The sequence below is a fragment of the Salmo salar genome, chromosome 22 (genome assembly GCF_965601325.2).
Source record: "Salmo salar chromosome 22, fSalSal1, whole genome shotgun sequence".
Classification (NCBI taxonomy): domain Eukaryota; kingdom Metazoa; phylum Chordata; class Actinopteri; order Salmoniformes; family Salmonidae; genus Salmo; species Salmo salar.
The window spans coordinates 26,450,784-26,470,424 of NC_138312.1; the positions used below are offsets into that span (position 1 = coordinate 26,450,784).

At 42.8% G+C, this 19,641-nt stretch overlaps 1 protein-coding gene across 3 annotated transcripts in view; it reads right to left on the reverse strand.

The window, feature by feature from the left end:
• The window catches only part of LOC106582955 (voltage-gated potassium channel subunit beta-2), a 190,470-nt gene that overhangs the window by 98,361 nt on the left and 72,468 nt on the right, over positions 1-19,641 (reverse strand). For 2 of the 3 annotated variants that reach the window (XM_045705366.2, XM_045705367.2), the window contains 2 exons: positions 3,649-3,812; positions 1,076-1,117 (listed from right to left, as the gene is read on the reverse strand). In XM_045705366.2, the coding sequence (XP_045561322.1) occupies positions 1,076-1,117; positions 3,649-3,722 (116 nt within the window). In that variant the 5' untranslated portion in view covers positions 3,723-3,812. The remainder of the gene's footprint in view (positions 1-1,075; positions 1,118-3,648; positions 3,813-19,641) is intronic. The other variant, XM_014166596.3, reaches the window with a different exon arrangement.

Consider the following 19,641-nt stretch of genomic DNA (forward strand, 5'->3'; position numbering starts at 1 on the left):
GGCTTGTCTTACTTGACCAGTGTAACAAAGCAGCGACTATGTGGTCCTACAGTATGTCTCAGTCAGTAGTGCATGGCGCTTATAACGACAAGGCTCATGGGTTTGATTCCCGCTGGTGCCAACCATACGTAAAATGCATGCATGACTGTAAATCGATTTTCATAAAAGTGTCTGCAAAATGGCATATACAATTTATTAGCTACACCTGACCCAGTACTAGATGGGTGTACCTAATAAACTGACCTGTGAGTGTATTAGATTATTAACCGTGTGGTATTTTCCACTTTAACTACCATCCTCCCAGGCCTCCCAGAAAACAGAAAAAAACATATATGAAACCACAAAAACAATGTGGTATTCTAACTGGGTTAAACACTTGATATAACTGAATGTGTGCTGAAGACAGCCTACTGGGCAAACATTATAGCATACTCAAATATGCATCAAAAGTTCTCTTAGATTACATAAGGTCAACACACACAAAACATCCATGTCCATTTAGTGTCCCATCACACTTCTAGCCAGTCTGTGTGAGACAGACAGAGAGCGAGTGAAGCCGTGATCGATCCCCTCTGAGTCAAGGCAGCAGCGGGACACTTAAAAAAGGACAAAAATGTGAAAGGGAAGCTTCGGAGATCAAAATCTGATAGAGAGCTCATTACCCTGGTCTGCATCCAGTGTCATGGGAATTATAACCAGATCAGCCCATAAAACATGATCCCCCCTCTGAAACAGCAAGAAGACATACAATCCTGATAGCCCACCACAGGACTGGGCTGAGTTCAGTACAGACTACAAGAAACCAAAGTATTAGGTCACTTTTAGATGCAAAACTTTGATACCTATTTGAAAGTCTTGGGCTGAGTGCAACGCAGACTACAAATATGGCCTCTGAACAACATTGCGAACAGCACAATGCGGTGTCCAGCAAAGATAAAATCAGGCTACTAGCTAGGTGAACGGGTCACTAGTAAAGGATGATACAGACTTGACATAGAGAAGTATAGGAAAGCAGTCAGTGCCAGGTTCCACATTTGGCAGAGAGAAAGAGAGAGAGAGAAAGAGAGAGAGATACCTGTAGAACTGCAGCTGTCGTTTAGGGCTCCCATAGCGTGCGCTGAGGTCAGCGGAAGAGAGGAAGAGAGAGTACAGCTTAGATGAACATGTAGCAGAAGGGAGGGGACCGTAAACCACAAGAGAGAAAGGGGAACAACATAGTAAAAGACATGCTGCATGCGAGAACAAAGCCTCATTTCACAGGGAATAGGAAAGCTCAGTGTATCAAGCAACAAACTAGACCCCAAATACCATTCACTGACACTCAGACATCTGAGGGACATCTGTGGATCTGTCGTGCATGCAAACCACACAGAGGCCTCTGAGGAAACCCATAGAGCACAGCTGCCTTGAAAAAATACTAGAGAGTGCGGGAACGCATATCAAGCAATTTTATATTAAATGAAGGGAAGGGCAAAGACTGAAATAGACGGGGAAAAGAGATTGCAGAGATTTCTGAAGCATCAAAATTCTCTCCCTTGCGATAGGTGTTATAATTAAGCAATAAGGCCCGAGGGGGTGTGGTATATGGCCAATATACCATGGCTAAGAGTTGTTCATAGGAACAACGGAAAGCATACACCACAAACCCCCAGGTGCATTTTTGCTTTTATAAACCGGTTACCAACAAATTAAAACAATGAGAGACATATTTTCATAAACAGAATTAATTTTGATAAGTAAATTCATACGATGTTATCCTTCCACCAGAGGAAATAGTCTGGGGAAAATATGGTTGCTATGGAATCAAATAATGGTTGCTATGCAGTAGAGCTGGGACGATAAACCTAAAATTATGGACACTGACCATACCGATCAATTTTTGCTGGCATTGTTTTGATATCGTTCATTACGATAAGTAATGCAAACTGGCGAGAAGACAAAATATACAACTAATCTAACGAAAGACTGGGTCGCTTCTATAGCAACCAAAATATGACAAAGTATGAATTCGCTTATGAAAATATAAATGAAAATGTTTTATTTATACCGGTAAATGTGTGCTTCCATACTGTTTTCATTGGCAACAATGATGGAGCCCTATTTTAACTGTAGCGGGATAAACGCTTATACCACCCCCCAAAAAACTGTTAGAAACGTATCGTTCTATTTATCGTTATCGCATCAATTCAGGCGATTTGTTACAATGGATTTTAATGTGCAATGTAATCCAGTGATTGTCATGCATTATGTGTGGAAAATTATTTTATTGTTGTTATATTCTACAGTTAAAATAGGGCTCCATCATTTTCAGATGTTTTTGTTCAATATAGATGAATTTGTCTGCATATCTTTGTGCTCTAACATCATAGGCACATTGTTATTTAGGGCTAATTCACCACCTGAGTAAGTGGAAACTCAAAACACATTAGCTAGATCACTAATTTGACAGATAATACCCACTGCTAGTATTAATCTAACGTACATTTAACGTCCCCCCAAAACAACTTCGCAGTTGTAGCCTACCGCCCAATGAGGCCAATGCAATCCAATGGCCAACGTCATTTTGCGCGCTCAGTATCTCAAAGCCATATCAAATACCTAGTTTGTAAAATAGTTGCTATTGATCTCAAAATTGATATTTGAGAAATAAAAACTATATACCTACAGAAAGCTGAGAACATCCTCTCTCCATCTTTGAGATCAGGATAACTGTTTTCCCCGCAATTAGATTTCTTTATGTTATACAATCAGAACTCTTTTCTTTCGCAGGCCCCAGTGAAACAGGTACATGGACAGAAACGTTCATTACATGACTCATGAGGATAATGTACTTTACTGTTTGACCAAATCATGGTTTTTGCCTCCTAAAAAATAGGATGTTTTGCAGCCTAATAAAAAATAGGACGTTTTCAATGAGGTGAATGAATGTGAACCGTGAACCATGCACCAATACCTTTTACTACTCGCACAGCCAAGTCACAGGGTCGCAAAATGCAACTAAATGGTCGCAGTCTGAAGCCCTGCCTTGTAGGCTTTTCACTATAGGCATATTCTCTAACTTTCATTTTACGCCAATGAAAAATAGTCTCCATCTTCGCATTGAACAATTACCTAGGCCAAGGCTCCTCTCTATCCTCAGCAGCAGGGCAGCCCTGGACAATTTGGCAGGCTACAATTTCAATTATTTCATCGGCAATTATTGCCTAACGAAACCCTGCGGGATTATAAAAGGTGTATACTGGCAAGAAAGTGGTAAAAATGTATTAAATAAACATTGGCAAAAAAAATGTACAGGTAAAATACTGTCAATTCTATCTGAAACTAACACTAAACAAATAGTTATCTGGTGCCACATACTAGTGGCATGTGGAACAGCAGGAAAGGGGCTGTGCTTGAACCAATGAGAGAACAGAAACAAGTGTTTCCACTACAAGCTTACTGATGATCTATTTTGTATTACAAATGATTGGGGATGACACGAGTAGGTACCTGACTGCTTGTTTTAACAGTCCTGAATAGAATGGAAGTAGCATGACTCATGAAGTATGGACATTTCATTTTTATCAGGCTGGAGAAATTAACTGCATGCACCATGAGATCCCATACATAGGCCACGATGAATGTGTGTGTGTGTGTGTGTGTACTCACTTGTAGATCATGCCCGGCGAGCCTGTCTGTCGGGAGAGGCGGGCAGGTGAGTCTGTGGTAGATTCAGGATACATGGAGACGGGAGGGTTGGGGTATGGCCAGCCTGCCGAGGGGTCTCTCTCTCACCAGGACAACAGGGGACTGTCTTTCAACAAACTGGGCTTCTGAAGGGGATAGAGAGAGCAAACAGTCTGTACACTGGCATATCTTCTGTGTGGTTATAGTGACAAGGAGGAAGACAACTTGTATCCATTCTGATTTCAGTATTCCTTTTTTTTGTATGTCAAATAGTCCTTTCACGATGTCACTGCTCTTCACCAGCCACTAGATGGCACCATTCCATCACTGTGGTCTCACAGGCAGCAGCTTGAATAAATAAGTAAGGTGGTCAGACCAATAAGACTGCCGTCTCTGGGCTCAGTGGGCTGTAACTGGGGATGTTAACTATTGTTTTGTAAACTACAGGGGAATACATTTGGCCAATCAGAGCCACTTGTCTGATCACATGTAGCCTTGTATGACAACGTCCTTATACACACGTTCACACACACAGACCCACTGCACACACGGTCACACACACAGACCCACTGCACACACGGTCACACACACAGACCCACTGCACACACGGTCACACACACAGACCCACTGCACACACGGTCACACACACAGACCCACTGCACACACGGTCACACACACAGACCCACTGCACACACGTTCACACACACAGACCCACTGCACACACGGTCACACACACAGACCCACTGCACACACGGTCACACACACAGACCCACTGCACACACAAAGTTATGGGTGTCCTCACACATCGTCATCCTATGCTTATCGTATGCGTGTGCTCGGGGCGACTAGTTTCTATGAAACTCAACAGTCTTTGCCCAAGGAGAGCACTGCTGAAGTAAGGGGCTAAAACAGGAGAAGAGAGCTGGGCAGCTGGGGGCTGAGGGAGGAGTGGAGGATGACTACAGAAGGGCCTGGAGAATAAAACGTCCCATTTGCATTACCTACTGTACTCTATGTACCATTTCCCTCTACATCAGGGGTGTGAAACATACGGCCTGCGGGCCCGATCCGGCCGATTCAGTGCAGCTGATGGGAGGTTTTTTAAAGGGGGTGGGTATAATTTTTATGCCTATAATCAAATCTAAAACTGTGTAGAAATGATAATCAACCTACATTTAGTCTTTTCACTTTGTCCAGCTTGCTAACAACAGTAAAGGAGCACCAAAAAAATCAGAAAACTAGGCACATTTTGACAGCAAGAAAATATTTTTCTAATTCAAGACTGAATGCAGCCTACGGGGCAAAATGAGTTTGAAAGCCTTGCTCTACATTATAGTCTAGATAGGACTGCACTGCTACAGTAACCACGTGAGCGAGCCAGCCATGAGCCGGCGCTGGTCTGCTGGTAATAGAAACAGATGTGGTAATGATGAGGACGTGAAGGTGACTTTCTCCTCACATCAATCAGACACAGAAAATGAGGTGTCCCCTTTTCAAGGACTCATTTAATGCCATCTGGTCACACCACTTCAATCATGCCAGGCAGGACGGAACAAAAGCCCCTGCCTACCTGACACTGCCTGTCTAGCTGGTCCCTTCTCCTACAAGGTGATGATGATGATGGCCAGATGAAGATGGCTGTGTTGTAGATCTACATTGACCGGGGGATTCTGTAGGACTCCACCTGGCTGGAAAGTCATGTATCTAATGTCACCGACTGACTGGTCATTAACGGAGGACACAGGAGCTGTCTTGCTGGATTTGGTGGCCCATCCTGCTTTAGAGGCTGCTGTCTGGGTGTATGGTCTTGTGCTACCAGACCGCAACACACTGTACTGCTGAACAACTGGAGTCAAGGCTAAAGTGTAGCAAATATCATTTAGTCTATACTGAAGTTCAGACATACAGTCTTAGTCGGTGAAATGTTATGCTCTCAGCACACCCCAAAAAAGGTAGGCTAGGTTGAGTGTTTCTCCTTTGCTTTGACAGTTTATTATTGGTGCATCAAATTCCTCGGGGTGCTTGAAGCCCACATTAGATGGCTGTGCTGTGCTGCAGTTGGAGAGAGAGGAAAGAGAGGGAGAGGATGCTTACTGCAGCACTGCGGTACAGACTTGTCCCGGCAGCACAAGTTGGAGAGCTAAGCTCAGATTTACTGCTCTAATGGGCCAAGGTGCACTCTGCAGATTAAAACTGCAGGGAGGCAGACAGAGAGGGAGGGAGGTTCTGGACAGACCCTTATCGGATCAGAACCATCCTCTGGCCCGACACCACCATATGCTGATCCAAAAGCAACAGGACAGCAGGGAGACTAAAGGAAAGGAGTAGTGTGAAGGACGACAGCCCCACAGACAGGGTGAGGATGGATTTCACTGGAGAGGTTGAAATAAAGACAAAAAGAAAGAAAGTTTAGTGTTTAGCCAGTCTTACATACTGCAACCTACATACTGCTACCTTCATTCCTGTCCAACACAATGCAACATGGAGTCACCAAAGGCAACCGACACCTACACCCAGCCTGAGAGAGATTCCTCTTGAGACCGGGCTTACGTAAGTAGGCAGTCCTGGCCTGGAAAGTACAGTACGGTGTTAGCAGCAGGAAACACACAGATGCCAATAGATGGCACAGGAAGAGAGGAGGAACAGAATGACAGACGAGGACTGCCAGGGGTGTCCTGATTGGTGACACAGATTGAATAATAATATGGATATAGGCCTAAATAAAGATCTGAGGCAGAATCAAAGAGGATCCCTATATGGCTACATTCATGTCATGGTTCTCGAAGCAGTCAAAATCATTTGCTAAATTATGTAAAGTTGTCCTTGTCAGACAAACAGACAGGCAGAGACGGAGTAACAGTGACCATGTTTACCTGCACACGTTTACTGCAGTATCTGCATTATTATTTGGGATTAAAGGATCCTCAAGTACTCTGTTTTTGAGTTAACCATAAACATCATATCCCGTTTACAGTAACCCGAAAAGGCTTGTGTCTCGGTTATGAGAAACCCGGATAAGATACATGGGATATGATGATCTTAGATGGGATACTGTGGCATGTAAACGTCCTATCCCGTTTACTGTTGTTTTACGCGGCATGCACAGATTCAGCTTCACATATCATGGTTGTTGTGTGTAGATGTTTTCATCTGGTAGTCAAACAAATCACTTCATAAAGTAGTCTACCTGCACAGCTCAATCCACCATGATTCTATAATTATTTATTTTGCTGATACTCTGAACTGTGCCGTATGGCTTACTGGCTACTTTCACCCCTAATTTATACCATTTTCTGCTTATAATTTCCAACATTTGTTAGGCCATATTATAATTTCAGATATTTTGTAGGCCATTTGTTTGTCAACAATAGTTGACAGGCCAAAGATGAATTCTCAGTCAACACACCAATCCTCAGCTTTTGGAAATCGATCACGTGTAATGTGTGCTAGTTACAAAACCCCACACTCAAACCACCACATGCCATTTGTACCATGTGCTAGTTAGCTCACACACACACTAGCTTCCACATTCAGAAGCCTGGTGCTTTCCACACAGAGACCAGTCAGTCAGTGTACAGTAGGTTTGCTCAGAGCCATTAGCTGGGAGCTCTTATAGTATTGGGAGGCTAATCTGTCCCTTCGACCTACTGTAACAATTGGACAAACATGGCACTGCTGCTATTGTGCGCATTAAGGCTGTGATGATATCATCATGTCTCACAGCAGTCAGTGGCTACCGGTGGCTGGTGAGAGCTGCTTTGTCCCTTTGTTATGGAGCTGTACTAAATGTATGGATAACCTCAGGCTGTGTTATAAATGAGACCCGGCCGAGCCTGCACTGCAGCAGCATCACAGAGAAGACTGCAGTAGAAATGGGAAACCCCTCTTATCTCTATGGGTCCATCCCACCCACCTCTCTCTCATCAAGGGACAAGAGACAAAGGGAGAGGCGTGATATTGTGCCTTGGAGCATAGTGTGTCTTGGAGCATTGTGCAGGGGACAGAGGGGAGTAATGTGGTTCCTTACATTTCAAACTGCTTTTGACTTAATTCTAGTATCTCACACACATCTTACAGCACCACTGACTACCACACACTGCAGTTAGGAGAGAGGGCAGAGCAGAGGAGACAGACTGAAGATGTACGATTTATGCATAGGTGCGCAAAAGGCACAGTCAGAGGTGATACACAAATGTATCCTGCACACTTCTACTGTGGAGATGGATAAGATCTAAATCAGGACAATAAAACAACAGCCAGAGAGAGAGAGTACACTCCCATGTTGTGTGGTGCCAGAGAGGACTGTGGTTTCTGGGCTGGGAGCACACACCCACAGCCTGTGAACACTGCCACTGCCCTCTTATATAATAACCTGAGCACCCTAGGAGGCCCCCACTTCTCTTTATAATCCTCTGAGCGTCCTCTGTGCCAGGGGTCTTCAACCTTTTCTTGCCCAGGGACCCCCGCCCTGGCAAACCACCGACCCAGGGATCCCCATCATACGTTAACGAGCCCCAAAAAATGTCACGTCTTATCAGCTGAATGATAATGGCAAGGAGAAGTAATCAATATTTTAAAATGAATAGATTTGGTATAATTTTTCATTATTTTAAGCTCCCCACATTATATACTGAATAAAAATAGAAACGCAACATGCAACAATTTCAACGATTTTACTGAGTTAAAGTTCATTTAAGAAATTTTTTATAAAAATTAATTCGTCCCAAATCTATGGATTTCACATGACTAGGCAGGGGCGCAGCCATAGGCCCACCCACTTGGGATCCAGGCAACCCACTGGGGAGCCAGGCCCAGCCAATCAGAATTAGTTTTTCTCTAAAACAACATTGGTGGTGGCTTCTGGTAGAGAAATGAACATTAAATTCTCTGGCAACAGCTCTGGTGGACATTCCTGCAGTCAGCATGCCAATTGCACATTTCCTCAAAACTTGAGACATCTGTGGCATTGTGTTGTGTGACAAAACTGCACATTTTAGAGTGACCTTTTATTGTCCCCACCACAAGGTGCACCTGTGTAATGATCATGCTGTTTAATCAGCTTCTTGATATGCCACACCTGTCAGGTGGATGGATTATCTTGGCAAAGGAGAAATGCTCACTAACAGGGACGTAAACAACTTTCTGCACAACATTTTTGAGAAATAAGCTTTTTGTGTGTATGGAACATTTCTGGGATCTTTTATTTCAGCTCATTTAAACATGGGACCAACACTTTACATGTTTTTTTCAGTATAATTGGAAGAGGAAGTGTAAACTCTAACATAGCCTATTAGCTAGAAAGATAACTCCAAACACATTTTTGCTAAGAGCAGCTGTTTAGCTGGTTAACCTGTTGGGGCTAGGGGACAGTATTTGCACGGCCGGATAAAAAACGTACCCGATTTAATCTGGTTACTACTCCTGCCCAGTAACTACAATATGCATATAATTAGTAGATTTGGAAAGAAAACTCTAAAGTTTCTAAAACTGTTTGAATGGTGTCTGTGAGTATAACAGAACTCATATGGCAGGCAAAAACCTGAGAAGATTCCATGCAGGAAGTGGAAATCTGATTTGTGGAATCACCTTCAACACTTTGCCTATGAAACACACCGTGAGTTAGGATTAATCTAAGGCTTCCACTAGATGTCAACAGTCTTTACAAAGTGGTTTGAGTCTTCTCCTGTAAAAACTGACCGAACGAGAGGCCTGGAAAGTTGGTCATAGAGGGAGGGCCATTACTACTATGACGCGGGCGCCCGTGCGTACCCTCTCGTTCTGAAACGTTTAGTAAGACAATGCAATCGTCCGCCTTGAATATTATTGAAGCTCTGATTGAAAAAGGCCCTAAAGATTTATGTTATACAAAGTTTAACATGTTTGAACGAACGTAAATATATATTTTTTGCACATTCGTGACGACAAGTCCCGCGCGCCTTGTACATTTTGAGTAGCCTTCGGAACGCGCTAACAAGAAGGAGCTATTGGGACATAAATTATTAACTTTTTCGAACAAAACTACATTTGTTGTGGACCTGGGATTCCTGGAAGTGCCTTCTGATGAAGATAAAAGGTAAGTGAATATTTACAATAGTATATTTGATTTTAGATGACTCCAAGATGGCGCTAACCTGTATCGCCTAGCCTATTTTTCTGAGCATAGCACCTCGTTTATTGCAAAATGTGATTTCCCAGTAAAGTTATTTTTAAATCTGGCAATGCGGTTGCATTCACGAGATGTTCATTCTTTGAATGAAAATATTATATTTGACCAATGTTTTCGAATAGTAATTTTGTAAATTGTAACGCTGATTCACCGGAAGCATTTGAAGGAAAATATTTTCTGAACGTCACGCGCCGATGTAAAATGCTGTTTTTATATATAAATATGAACTTTATCGAACAAAAAATGCATGTATTGTGTAACATGATGTCCTAGGAGTGTCATCTGATGAAGATTGTCAAAGGTTAGTGCTGCATTTAGCTGTGTTTTGGGTATTTGTGATGCATGCTAGTTGCTTTGAAAATGGCAGTGTGATTATTTTTGGCAGGGTACTCTCCTAACATAATCTAATGTTTTGTTTTTGCTGTAAAGCCTTTTTGAAATCGGACAATGTGGTTCGATTCAGGAGAGGTGTATCTATAAAATGGTGTAAAATAGTCATATGTTTGAGAAATTGAAGTTATAGCATTTCTGAGGTATTTGTATTTCGCGCGACGCGATTCCACTGGCTGTTGACTAGGGTGGGGTTCCCAGACAGGTTAAACAAAGGTTACCCAGCAAACATGACCCCATTGGCCCCATGTGAGTATTTGGCTAGCCCACACAAAGCCCACACCAAGCCCACACCAGCCAAACACGGGCTATCCCAGCACAGGCTAGCCCACAGCAATCCCACATCAGCCCAACATTTGCTAGCCCAGCATGGGCTTTCCACCACCAAGCCCATACGAAGGCCAGCACAGGCTAGTCTACACCAGTCCAACACAGGCTAGTGGACACCAGCCAACCACAGGTTAGCCCACAACCAGCCCACCATGGGCTAGCCCAGCATGGGCTTTCCACCACCAAGCCTACAACAGCCCAACATGGGCTAGCCTACACCAGTACAACACAGGCTAGTGGACACCAGCCCAACATGGGCCAGCCCAAACCAAGCACAATATGGGCCAGCCCACACCAAGCCCAGCGCGGACCAGCCCACATCAAGCCCAGCGCAGGCTAGCCCACATCAAGCCCAGCGCGGACCAGCCCACATCAAGCCCAGCGCAGGCTAGCCCACAAAAAGTCCAGTTACTTCATAATGTAGAGGCTTGTTAGAATATTTGGGGGCGTGGTTTGCAAATTCCCCAATTCATGTTGTTAAGTTAGAAAAATAATAGAAAATAAAAAAAATTGACACCATTCAAACCAATGAGGGTTCGGAACATTAAAGCTAATTATCTCAGAATCTGTTTTCAGATAGACGTTTTTTTGTGCAACCATTACTGAGAGTGTCGCTCCAGTTTAAATGCTCTGTTGTGCGATGTCAAAACATTTTGTACACTGCCAATGATGAAGTCTATAAAAATACTTAAAGTGCATGTAACATGAAACTTTACATTTAATAATATATATTAAATGGGAATATATATGAGAATGGCGCCGGAAGGGATGGCTGCTGTTTACGGGCTCCTAATCAGTGCTATTTCGTGTGTTTTTGTAAATAATGTTTATGCTACCATCTCTTGACCAAAAAGAGTTTCTGGATATCAAAACAGCGATTACCCACTTCGAACTGACGCTAAGGATTTACTGCTGCTCCCGGAGCAGGCCCAAATCCCCCTGGGTTTTCCGTGCATCGGCAAGACAAAACAGCTACCTCAGGTAAGACGAGGGTTGGTGGTCTGTGTCTATTTGTCAATAACAGCTGGTGTGCAATCTCTAATATTAAGGAAGACGAACCAAGTCTCAAGGTTTTGCTCGCCTGAGGTAGAGTACCTCATGATAAGCTGTACCCCACACTATCTACCGAGAACGTTGTTCTATATTTTTCGAAGCTTTCTATGTACCACCACAAACCGATGCTGGCACTAAGACCGCACAAGAAAATGCTCATCCAGAAGCGGCACTCCAAGTGGCCAGGGACTTTATTGCAGGAAAACTTAAATCCGTTTTACCTACTTTGTACCAGCATGTCACATGTGAAACCAGGGGGGAAAAAAACTCTAGACCACCTTTACTCCACACACAAAGATGTGTACAAAGCTCTCCCTCACCCTCCATTTAGCAAATCTGACCATAATTATAACCTCTGGATTCCTGCTTACAAGCAAAAACTAAAGCAGGATATACCAGTGACTCACTCAATACAGAAGTGGTCAGATGGCGCAGATGCTAAGCTACATGTTCCGGGATTCATCTGATGGTATTGAGGAGTATACCACATCAGTCATCGGATTCAATAAGTGCATCGAAGACGTTATCCCCACAGTGACCGTGCGTACATATCCCAACCAGAAGCCATGGATTAGTCAACATCCGCACTGAGCTAAAGGCTAGAGCTGCCGCTTTCAAGGAGCGGGACGATTATAAGAAATCCTGCTATCTTCTCACACGAACCATCAAACAGGATAGAATCAATAGAGGACTAAGATTGAATCCTACTACACCGGCTCTGACGCTCAGCGGATGTGGCAAGGCTTGCAAACCATCACGGATTACAAAGGGAAACCCAGCCGCGAGCTACCCAGTGACGCGAGCCTACCACACAAGCTAAATGCATTCTATGCTCGGTTCGAGGCAAGCAACATTGAAGCATGCATGAGACCACCAGCGGTTCTGGAAAACTATGTGATCACGCTTTCTATAGCCAATGTGAGTAAGACCTTTAAACAGGTCAACATTCACACGGCCACGGGGCCAGACAGATTAGCAGGACGTGTACTCAGATCATGTGCAGACCAACTGGCAAGTGTCTTTACTGACATTTTCAACCTCTCCCTGACCGAGTCTGTAATACTCCCTGTTCACCCACGACTGCGTAGCCAAGCACGACTCCAACACCATCATTAAGTTTGCCGACAACACAACGGTGGTAGGCCTGATCACCGACAATGATGAGACAGGCTATAGGGAGGAGGTCAGAGACCTGGCAGTGTGGTGCCAAGACAAAAATCTCTCCCTCAATGTGAGCAAGACAAAGGAGCTGATCGTTGACTACAGGAAAAGGAGGGCCGAGCACGCCCCCATTCACATTGACAGGGATGTAGTGGAGCGGGTCGAGAGTGTCAAGTTCCTTGGTATCTACATCACCAACAAACTATCATGGTCCAACACACCAAGACAGTCGCAAAGAGGACACGACAGTGCCTATTCCTCCTCAAGAGACTGAAAAGATTTGGCATGGGTCCCCGATCCTCAAAAAGTTCTACAGCTGCACCATCGAGAGCATCCTGACTGGTTGCATCACCACCTGGTATGGCAACTGCTCAGCATCTGCTTGTAAGGCACAACAGAGGGTAGTGCGTACTGCCCAGTACATTACTGGGGCCAAGCTTCCTGCCATCCAGGACCTCTATACCAGACAGAGTCAGAGGAAGGCCCTAAAATTGTCAAAGTGGTTGAATGAGTGTAGACAAATAAGAGCTCTTCAGTAGGTGTACCAAAACATTCAAGGGCCATTTTCTCAAACGTGGGGTTACAAGTTTATCAACTTTAAAAGCAGAATTGCTTTCCCATTGTTCCTCAACTGCAGTGTATGATATACCATTTTCTAGTTCTGAGTCTTTACTTTTATCCAATCACAATTTCAAATTTTGCTACACAGGACCGAATCCAAGTGGTGGGTCACATATGGCCTGCCCACAATGGGCCAATGCCTTGGGGGCCAATGTGGAGCCAATGCGCCAATGTAGGCAGCCTACGTGGGGCCAATATTTATTTGCATATATTTTTTATATGTCTAAGTCAAGGAAGCTTACTAGCAGCCAGCGGCACTTGCCGCGACTGGTACTCGACTGGTAATTGTCGCTTTTTAAAAATATATATTTTTGTGGACCCGAGGTTGAATATCCCTGCTCTGTGCAAATCTAACAATAACCATGGAAGGGAGAGGAGTGTGGTTCTGACATAATGGCCAGCATTATTGTTTAACATCTGCTGGTTGTTTTTAGCTTTTGTGAAGTCAGCAAAGGACCCCTGTGAGAGCAGATAGCCTCTGCGGCAGATAGAGAGAGACGGTCGATACAGCATCCCTTCTGTTCTACTGCTCTTCTATTTATACAATTACACTGCCGTCTCTTAAAACACAACCATCTGCTCCTAAATTATTCACACAGCAGCAGTTCTCTACTCCTTGTGCTGTTGTTGTCCTCTATTCTGCATAATCCACAGGAGCTGCCAGCGCGATAAGGGAGGGATAGAATCTTCCTTCAGGTTTCTACTACACTACACTACAACACCACCACTCTGACAAGTGTCGTTGCTAACTGAGGGGGTAAAAGCAGAGAGAATGGTCCAGAATTCCTAACGAAATCTGCAGCCAATGCAGCAAGCTGCCAGGCAGCTTTTTGAGCAGACCGACTCTGAACTTCTCTCCCCCAGGAGAAGCAGACTGCGGCGACTGGCCAACACACACCTAGTGAGAGGAACAGTCCAGGGGAAAAAACAGGAGAGGAGAAAGAGAGAATAACGAATGGGAGAGGAAAAAAATTGAAAAAATGCAGTAGAGGGGAGATTGTGGGAAAGAGATGACTGGGTTGCGCTGAGAGCAGTCTGGTCTGGATGGAGGCCCTGTGCTGCTGCAGCTTGGCTTTACAAACACACACAGGTAGGCTAGGGCCATGCATCACTCCCTCCTGGATGTCCCCTGGGCAGGCCTCATTACTCATTTCTAGGCTTGGGCGATATACCTTTTATACCGCATATCGGGGTATTTTGAAATACCGACAGTATGATTTTCAAAACCGTTTGCTTATAACCACTGTTTATAACTATAATTAAAGTTTAGGGCTCGAGCTACACTACCAGTCAAAAGTTGGGACACACTACTCATTCCAGGGTTTCTTTATTTTTACTATTTTCTACATTGTAGATTAATAGTGGAGACATTAAAACAATGAAATATCACATATGGAATCATGTAGTAACCAAAAAAGTGTTGAACAAATCAAAATATATTTTAGATTTGAGATTCTTCAAAGTAGCCAACCTTTGCCTTGATGACAACTTTGCACAGTCTTGGCATCCTTACATTTTCCCTGACACCCAAAAGTACTCGTTACATTTTGAATGCTTAGAAGGACAGAAAATGGTCAAATTCACGCACTTATTAAGAGGCTATCCCTGGTCATCCCTACTGCCTCTGATCAGGAGGACTCACTAAACACAAATGCTCCATTTGTAAATGATTTCTGAGTGTTGAAGTGTGCCCCTGGCTATGCATACATATATATATATATGTATTGTTGTCTGGTTTGCTTAATATAAGGAATTTGAAATTATTTATACTTAAGTATATTTTAGTGTTTACATTTACTTTGATACTTAAGCATATTTAAAACCAAATACTTTGAGACTTTTACACAAGTCGTATTTTACTGGGTGACTTTCACTTTTACTTGAATCGTTTTCTTTTAAGGTATCTTTACTTTGACTCAAGTATGACAATTGGGTACTATGGCGGAAGAATCAGAATTAGCTCAGTAACATAGACAATTAAGATGTCTTATCTGCATAATATGCATAAATGATTGAACTGTTGAACTCTTGTTATTAGAATGTATCCCGTCGGACTCTGGTGTTGGCAGTTGCACTTCCTCCCTCATATGGGCCTCAGTCACCTGGGGACCAGAGAGGGGAGAAGTCAGGCTTGTCTATCACATGTCCCTGTTGCTATGCAGAATATCAGAAAGAGAATAGGGCAAAGGAGGACAGGAGGGAACATTGTCTTCATATGTGATTATGTGTCTTTACCTATTGCAAACTATGTGAAAGGATGGCGTGATTAATGGGGAACCTATTACTTGTCTCCACAATGTCTGTGCCCAGTCACTCCCTCCTTCGGCCTTGGGGGAGATAAGGTCTGAGACAGGATGTGTGGGGTAGTGTCTGGAACCATTGTATGTCATCTCTGATGTTGCACCTATCCTGGCATAGTGTATGACCCAGAGGCTCACTCCCCTCAGGAAACTCTGTGAGAGGAAAATCATGTATTTACCTGATTTGTTTATGACAGGTTTGGAACATGAAGTCTAAGATTTGAATGTCTATTTCAGACTATTTTTTTTTTTTTGTTAATATCCATAACGGTTGTTTTTCCACTCTAAAGTGATAATGTAAATTAGAATATTTTCAAAAGTATAATTTTTGTGTTCCCCAGCCAAGCCCTTCCTTCGAAATGGCTATCCATGTTTTGACCAAAGACTTACAAACTAACAGACTTTAGCTAATATATTCATTCTCCCCACCTTGATCATGTAACATCCATAACACTTCTTACCTTCTTTATTTCTCCAACATGCCAATGTTTACAAGTCCCCTTTCTTGGGTATACACTCCCCAAGAGGCACTATAGACACACACACATCAAAAGTTACATTCATATTTTGTTTGTCCATTCTCTCAGACATTAACGTTGGGATTTTGCATGCAAATGTAACATCCATAACGCTGGAATCACACAGCAAAGTGAATGGGTTCATCTTTGAGCCTCCTTAAACATGTATGAAAAGAGCATGCACTACTGGGCGATACTGTCAAAGGAAGGGCACTTTGATGCACACACACAAAAGTCAATGCTGCCGACTGAAAACCAAGCTGGTACCCCCAGTAGCATAGTCTTTGTGCGTATGCCATGGTCCACGATGGATGTTGAAGAAACAGAAGGCTTCCTTACGGGTTAACGTCACCATCATTGTGTATATTTGTGGCCGCGTGCCTGAGGCCTGCCTGTAACCTGTGTCACAGACAATCAATGTGTGAGAGACCAGGCAAATGCTTGTTTACCAGTCTATATCTGGGCCCTAACATTACAGCATGACTACTGAGTTAGAGTACATGTCTGTGTGTTTTACAGTGTAAGACTACGTGCAACTGTTCTATGACATTGTGTTAGTAAGTCTATAATGAAACAGTGTAGGGTAGTGTGAGAGTAAGTCTATAATGAAACAGTGTAGGGTAGTTTGACAGTGTGTCAGTAAGTCTATAATGAAACAGTGTAGGGTAGTGTGACAGTGTGACAGTAAGTCTATAATGAAACAGTGTAGGGTAGTGTGACAGTAAGTCTATAATGAAACAGTGTAGGGTAGTGTGACAGTAAGTTTATAATGAAACAGTGTAGGGTAGTGTGACAGTGTGACAGTAAGTCTATAATGAAACAGTGTAGGGTAGTGTGACAGTGTGACAGTAAGTCTATAATGAAACAGTGTAGGGTAGTGTGACAGTGTGTCAGTAAGTCTATAACGAAACAGTGTAGGGTAGTGTGACAGTGTGTTAGTAAGTCTATAATGAAACAGTGTAGGGTAGTGTGACAGTGTGTTAGTAAGTATATAATGAAACAGTGTAGGGTAGTGTGACAGTGTGTTAGTAAGTCTATAATGAAACAGTGTAGGGTAGTGTGACAGTAAGTCTATAATGAAACAGTGTAGGGTAGTGTGACAGTGTGTCAGTAAGTCTATAATGAAACAGTGTAGGGTAGTGTGACAGTGTGACAGTAAGTCTATAATGAAACAGTGTAGGGTAGTGTGACAGTGTGTCAGTAAGTCTATAATGAAACAGTGTAGGGTAGTGTGACAGTGTGACAGTAAGTCTATAATGAAACAGTGTAGGGTAGTGTGACAGTGTGTCAGTAAGTCTATAATGAAACAGTGTAGGGTAGTGTGGCAGTGTGTTAGTAAGTCTATAATGAAACAGTGTAGGGTAGTGTGACAGTAAGTCTATAATGAAACAGTGTAGGGTAGTGTGACAGTGTGTCAGTAAGTCTATAATGAAACAGTGTAGGGTAGTGTGTCAGCTGGTCTATAATGAAACAGTGTAGGGTAGTGTGACAGTGGGTCAGTAAGTCTATAATGAAACAGTGTAGGGTAGTGTGACAGTGTGTCAGTAAGTCTATAATGAAACAGTGTAGGGTAGTGTGACAGTAAGTCTATAATGAAACAGTGTAGGGTAGTGTGACAGTGTGTTAGTAAGTCTATAATGAAACAGTGTAGGGTAGTGTGAAAGTGTGTCAGTAAGTCTATAATGAAACAGTGTAGGGTAGTGTGACAGTAAGTCTATAATGAAACAGTGTAGGGTAGTGTGACAGTAAGTCTATAATGAAACAGTGTAGGGTAGTGTGACAGTAAGTCTATAATGAAACAGTGTAGGGTAGTGTGACAGTAAGTCTATAATGAAACAGTGTAGGGTAGTGTGACAGTAAGTCTATAATGAAACAGTGTAGGGTAGTGTGACAGTGTGTCAGTAAGTCTATAATGAAACAGTGTAGGGTAGTGTGACAGTGTGTCAGTAAGTCTATAATGAAACAGTGTAGGGTAGTGTGACAGTGTGTCAGTAAGTCTATAATGAAACAGTGTAGGGTAGTGTGACAGTGTGTTAGTAAGTCTATAATGAAACAGTGTAGGGTAGTGTGACAGTGTGTCAGTAAGTCTATAATGAAACAGTGTAGGGTAGTGTGACAGTAAGTCTATAATGAAACAGTGTAGGGTAGTGTGACAGTAAGTCTATAATGAAACAGTGTAGGGTAGTGTGACAGTAAGTTTATAATGAAACAGTGTAGGGTAGTGTGACAGTGTGTCAGTAAGTCTATAATGAAACAGTGTAGGGTAGTGTGACAGTGTGTCAGTAAGTCTATAATGAAACAGTGTAGGGTAGTGTGACAGTGTGTCAGTAAGTCTATAACGAAACAGTGTAGGGTAGTGTGACAGTAAGTCTATAATGAAACAGTGTAGGGTAGTGTGACAGTGTGTTAGTAAGTCTATAATGAAACAGTGTAGGGTAGTGTGACAGTGTGAAAGTAAGTCTACAATGAAACAGTGTAGGGTAGTGTGGCAGTGTGTTAGTAAGTCTATAATGAAACAGTGTAGGGTAGTGTGACAGTGTGTTAGTAAGTCTATAACGAAACAGTGTAGGGTAGTGTGACAGTGTGACAGTAAGTCTATAATGAAACAGTGTAGGGTAGTGTGACAGTGTGTTAGTAAGTCTATAATGAAACAGTGTAGGGTAGTGTGACAGTGTGTTAGTAAGTCTATAATGAAACAGTGTAGGGTAGTGTGACAGTAAGTCTATAATGAAACAGTGTAGGGTAGTGTGACAGTGTGTCAGTAAGTCTATAATGAAACAGTGTAGGGTAGTGTGACAGTGTGTCAGTAAGTCTATAACGAAACAGTGTAGGGTAGTGTGACAGTAAGTCTATAATGAAACAGTGTAGGGTAGTGTGACAGTGTGTTAGTAAGTCTATAATGAAACAGTGTAGGGTAGTGTGACAGTGTGAAAGTAAGTCTACAATGAAACAGTGTAGGGTAGTGTGACAGTGTGTCAGTAAGTCTATAATGAAACAGTGTAGGGTAGTGTGACAGTGTGTTAGTAAGTCTATAATGAAACAGTGTAGGGTAGTGTGACAGTGTGTCAGTAAGTCTATAATGAAACAGTGTAGGGTAGTGTGACAGTGTGTCAGTAAGTCTACAATGAAACAGTGTAGGGTAGTGTGACAGTGTGTCAGTAAGTCTATAATGAAACAGTGTAGGGTAGTGTGACAGTAAGTCTATAATGAAAAAGTGTAGGGTAGTGTGACAGTGTGTCAGTAAGTCTATAATGAAACAGTGTAGGGTAGTGTGACAGTAAGTCTATAATGAAACAGTGTAGGGTAGTGTGACAGTGTGTCAGTAAGTCTATAACGAAACAGTGTAGGGTAGTGTGACAGTGTGTTAGTAAGTCTATAATGAAACAGTGTAGGGTAGTGTGACAGTGTGTTAGTAAGTATATAATGAAACAGTGTA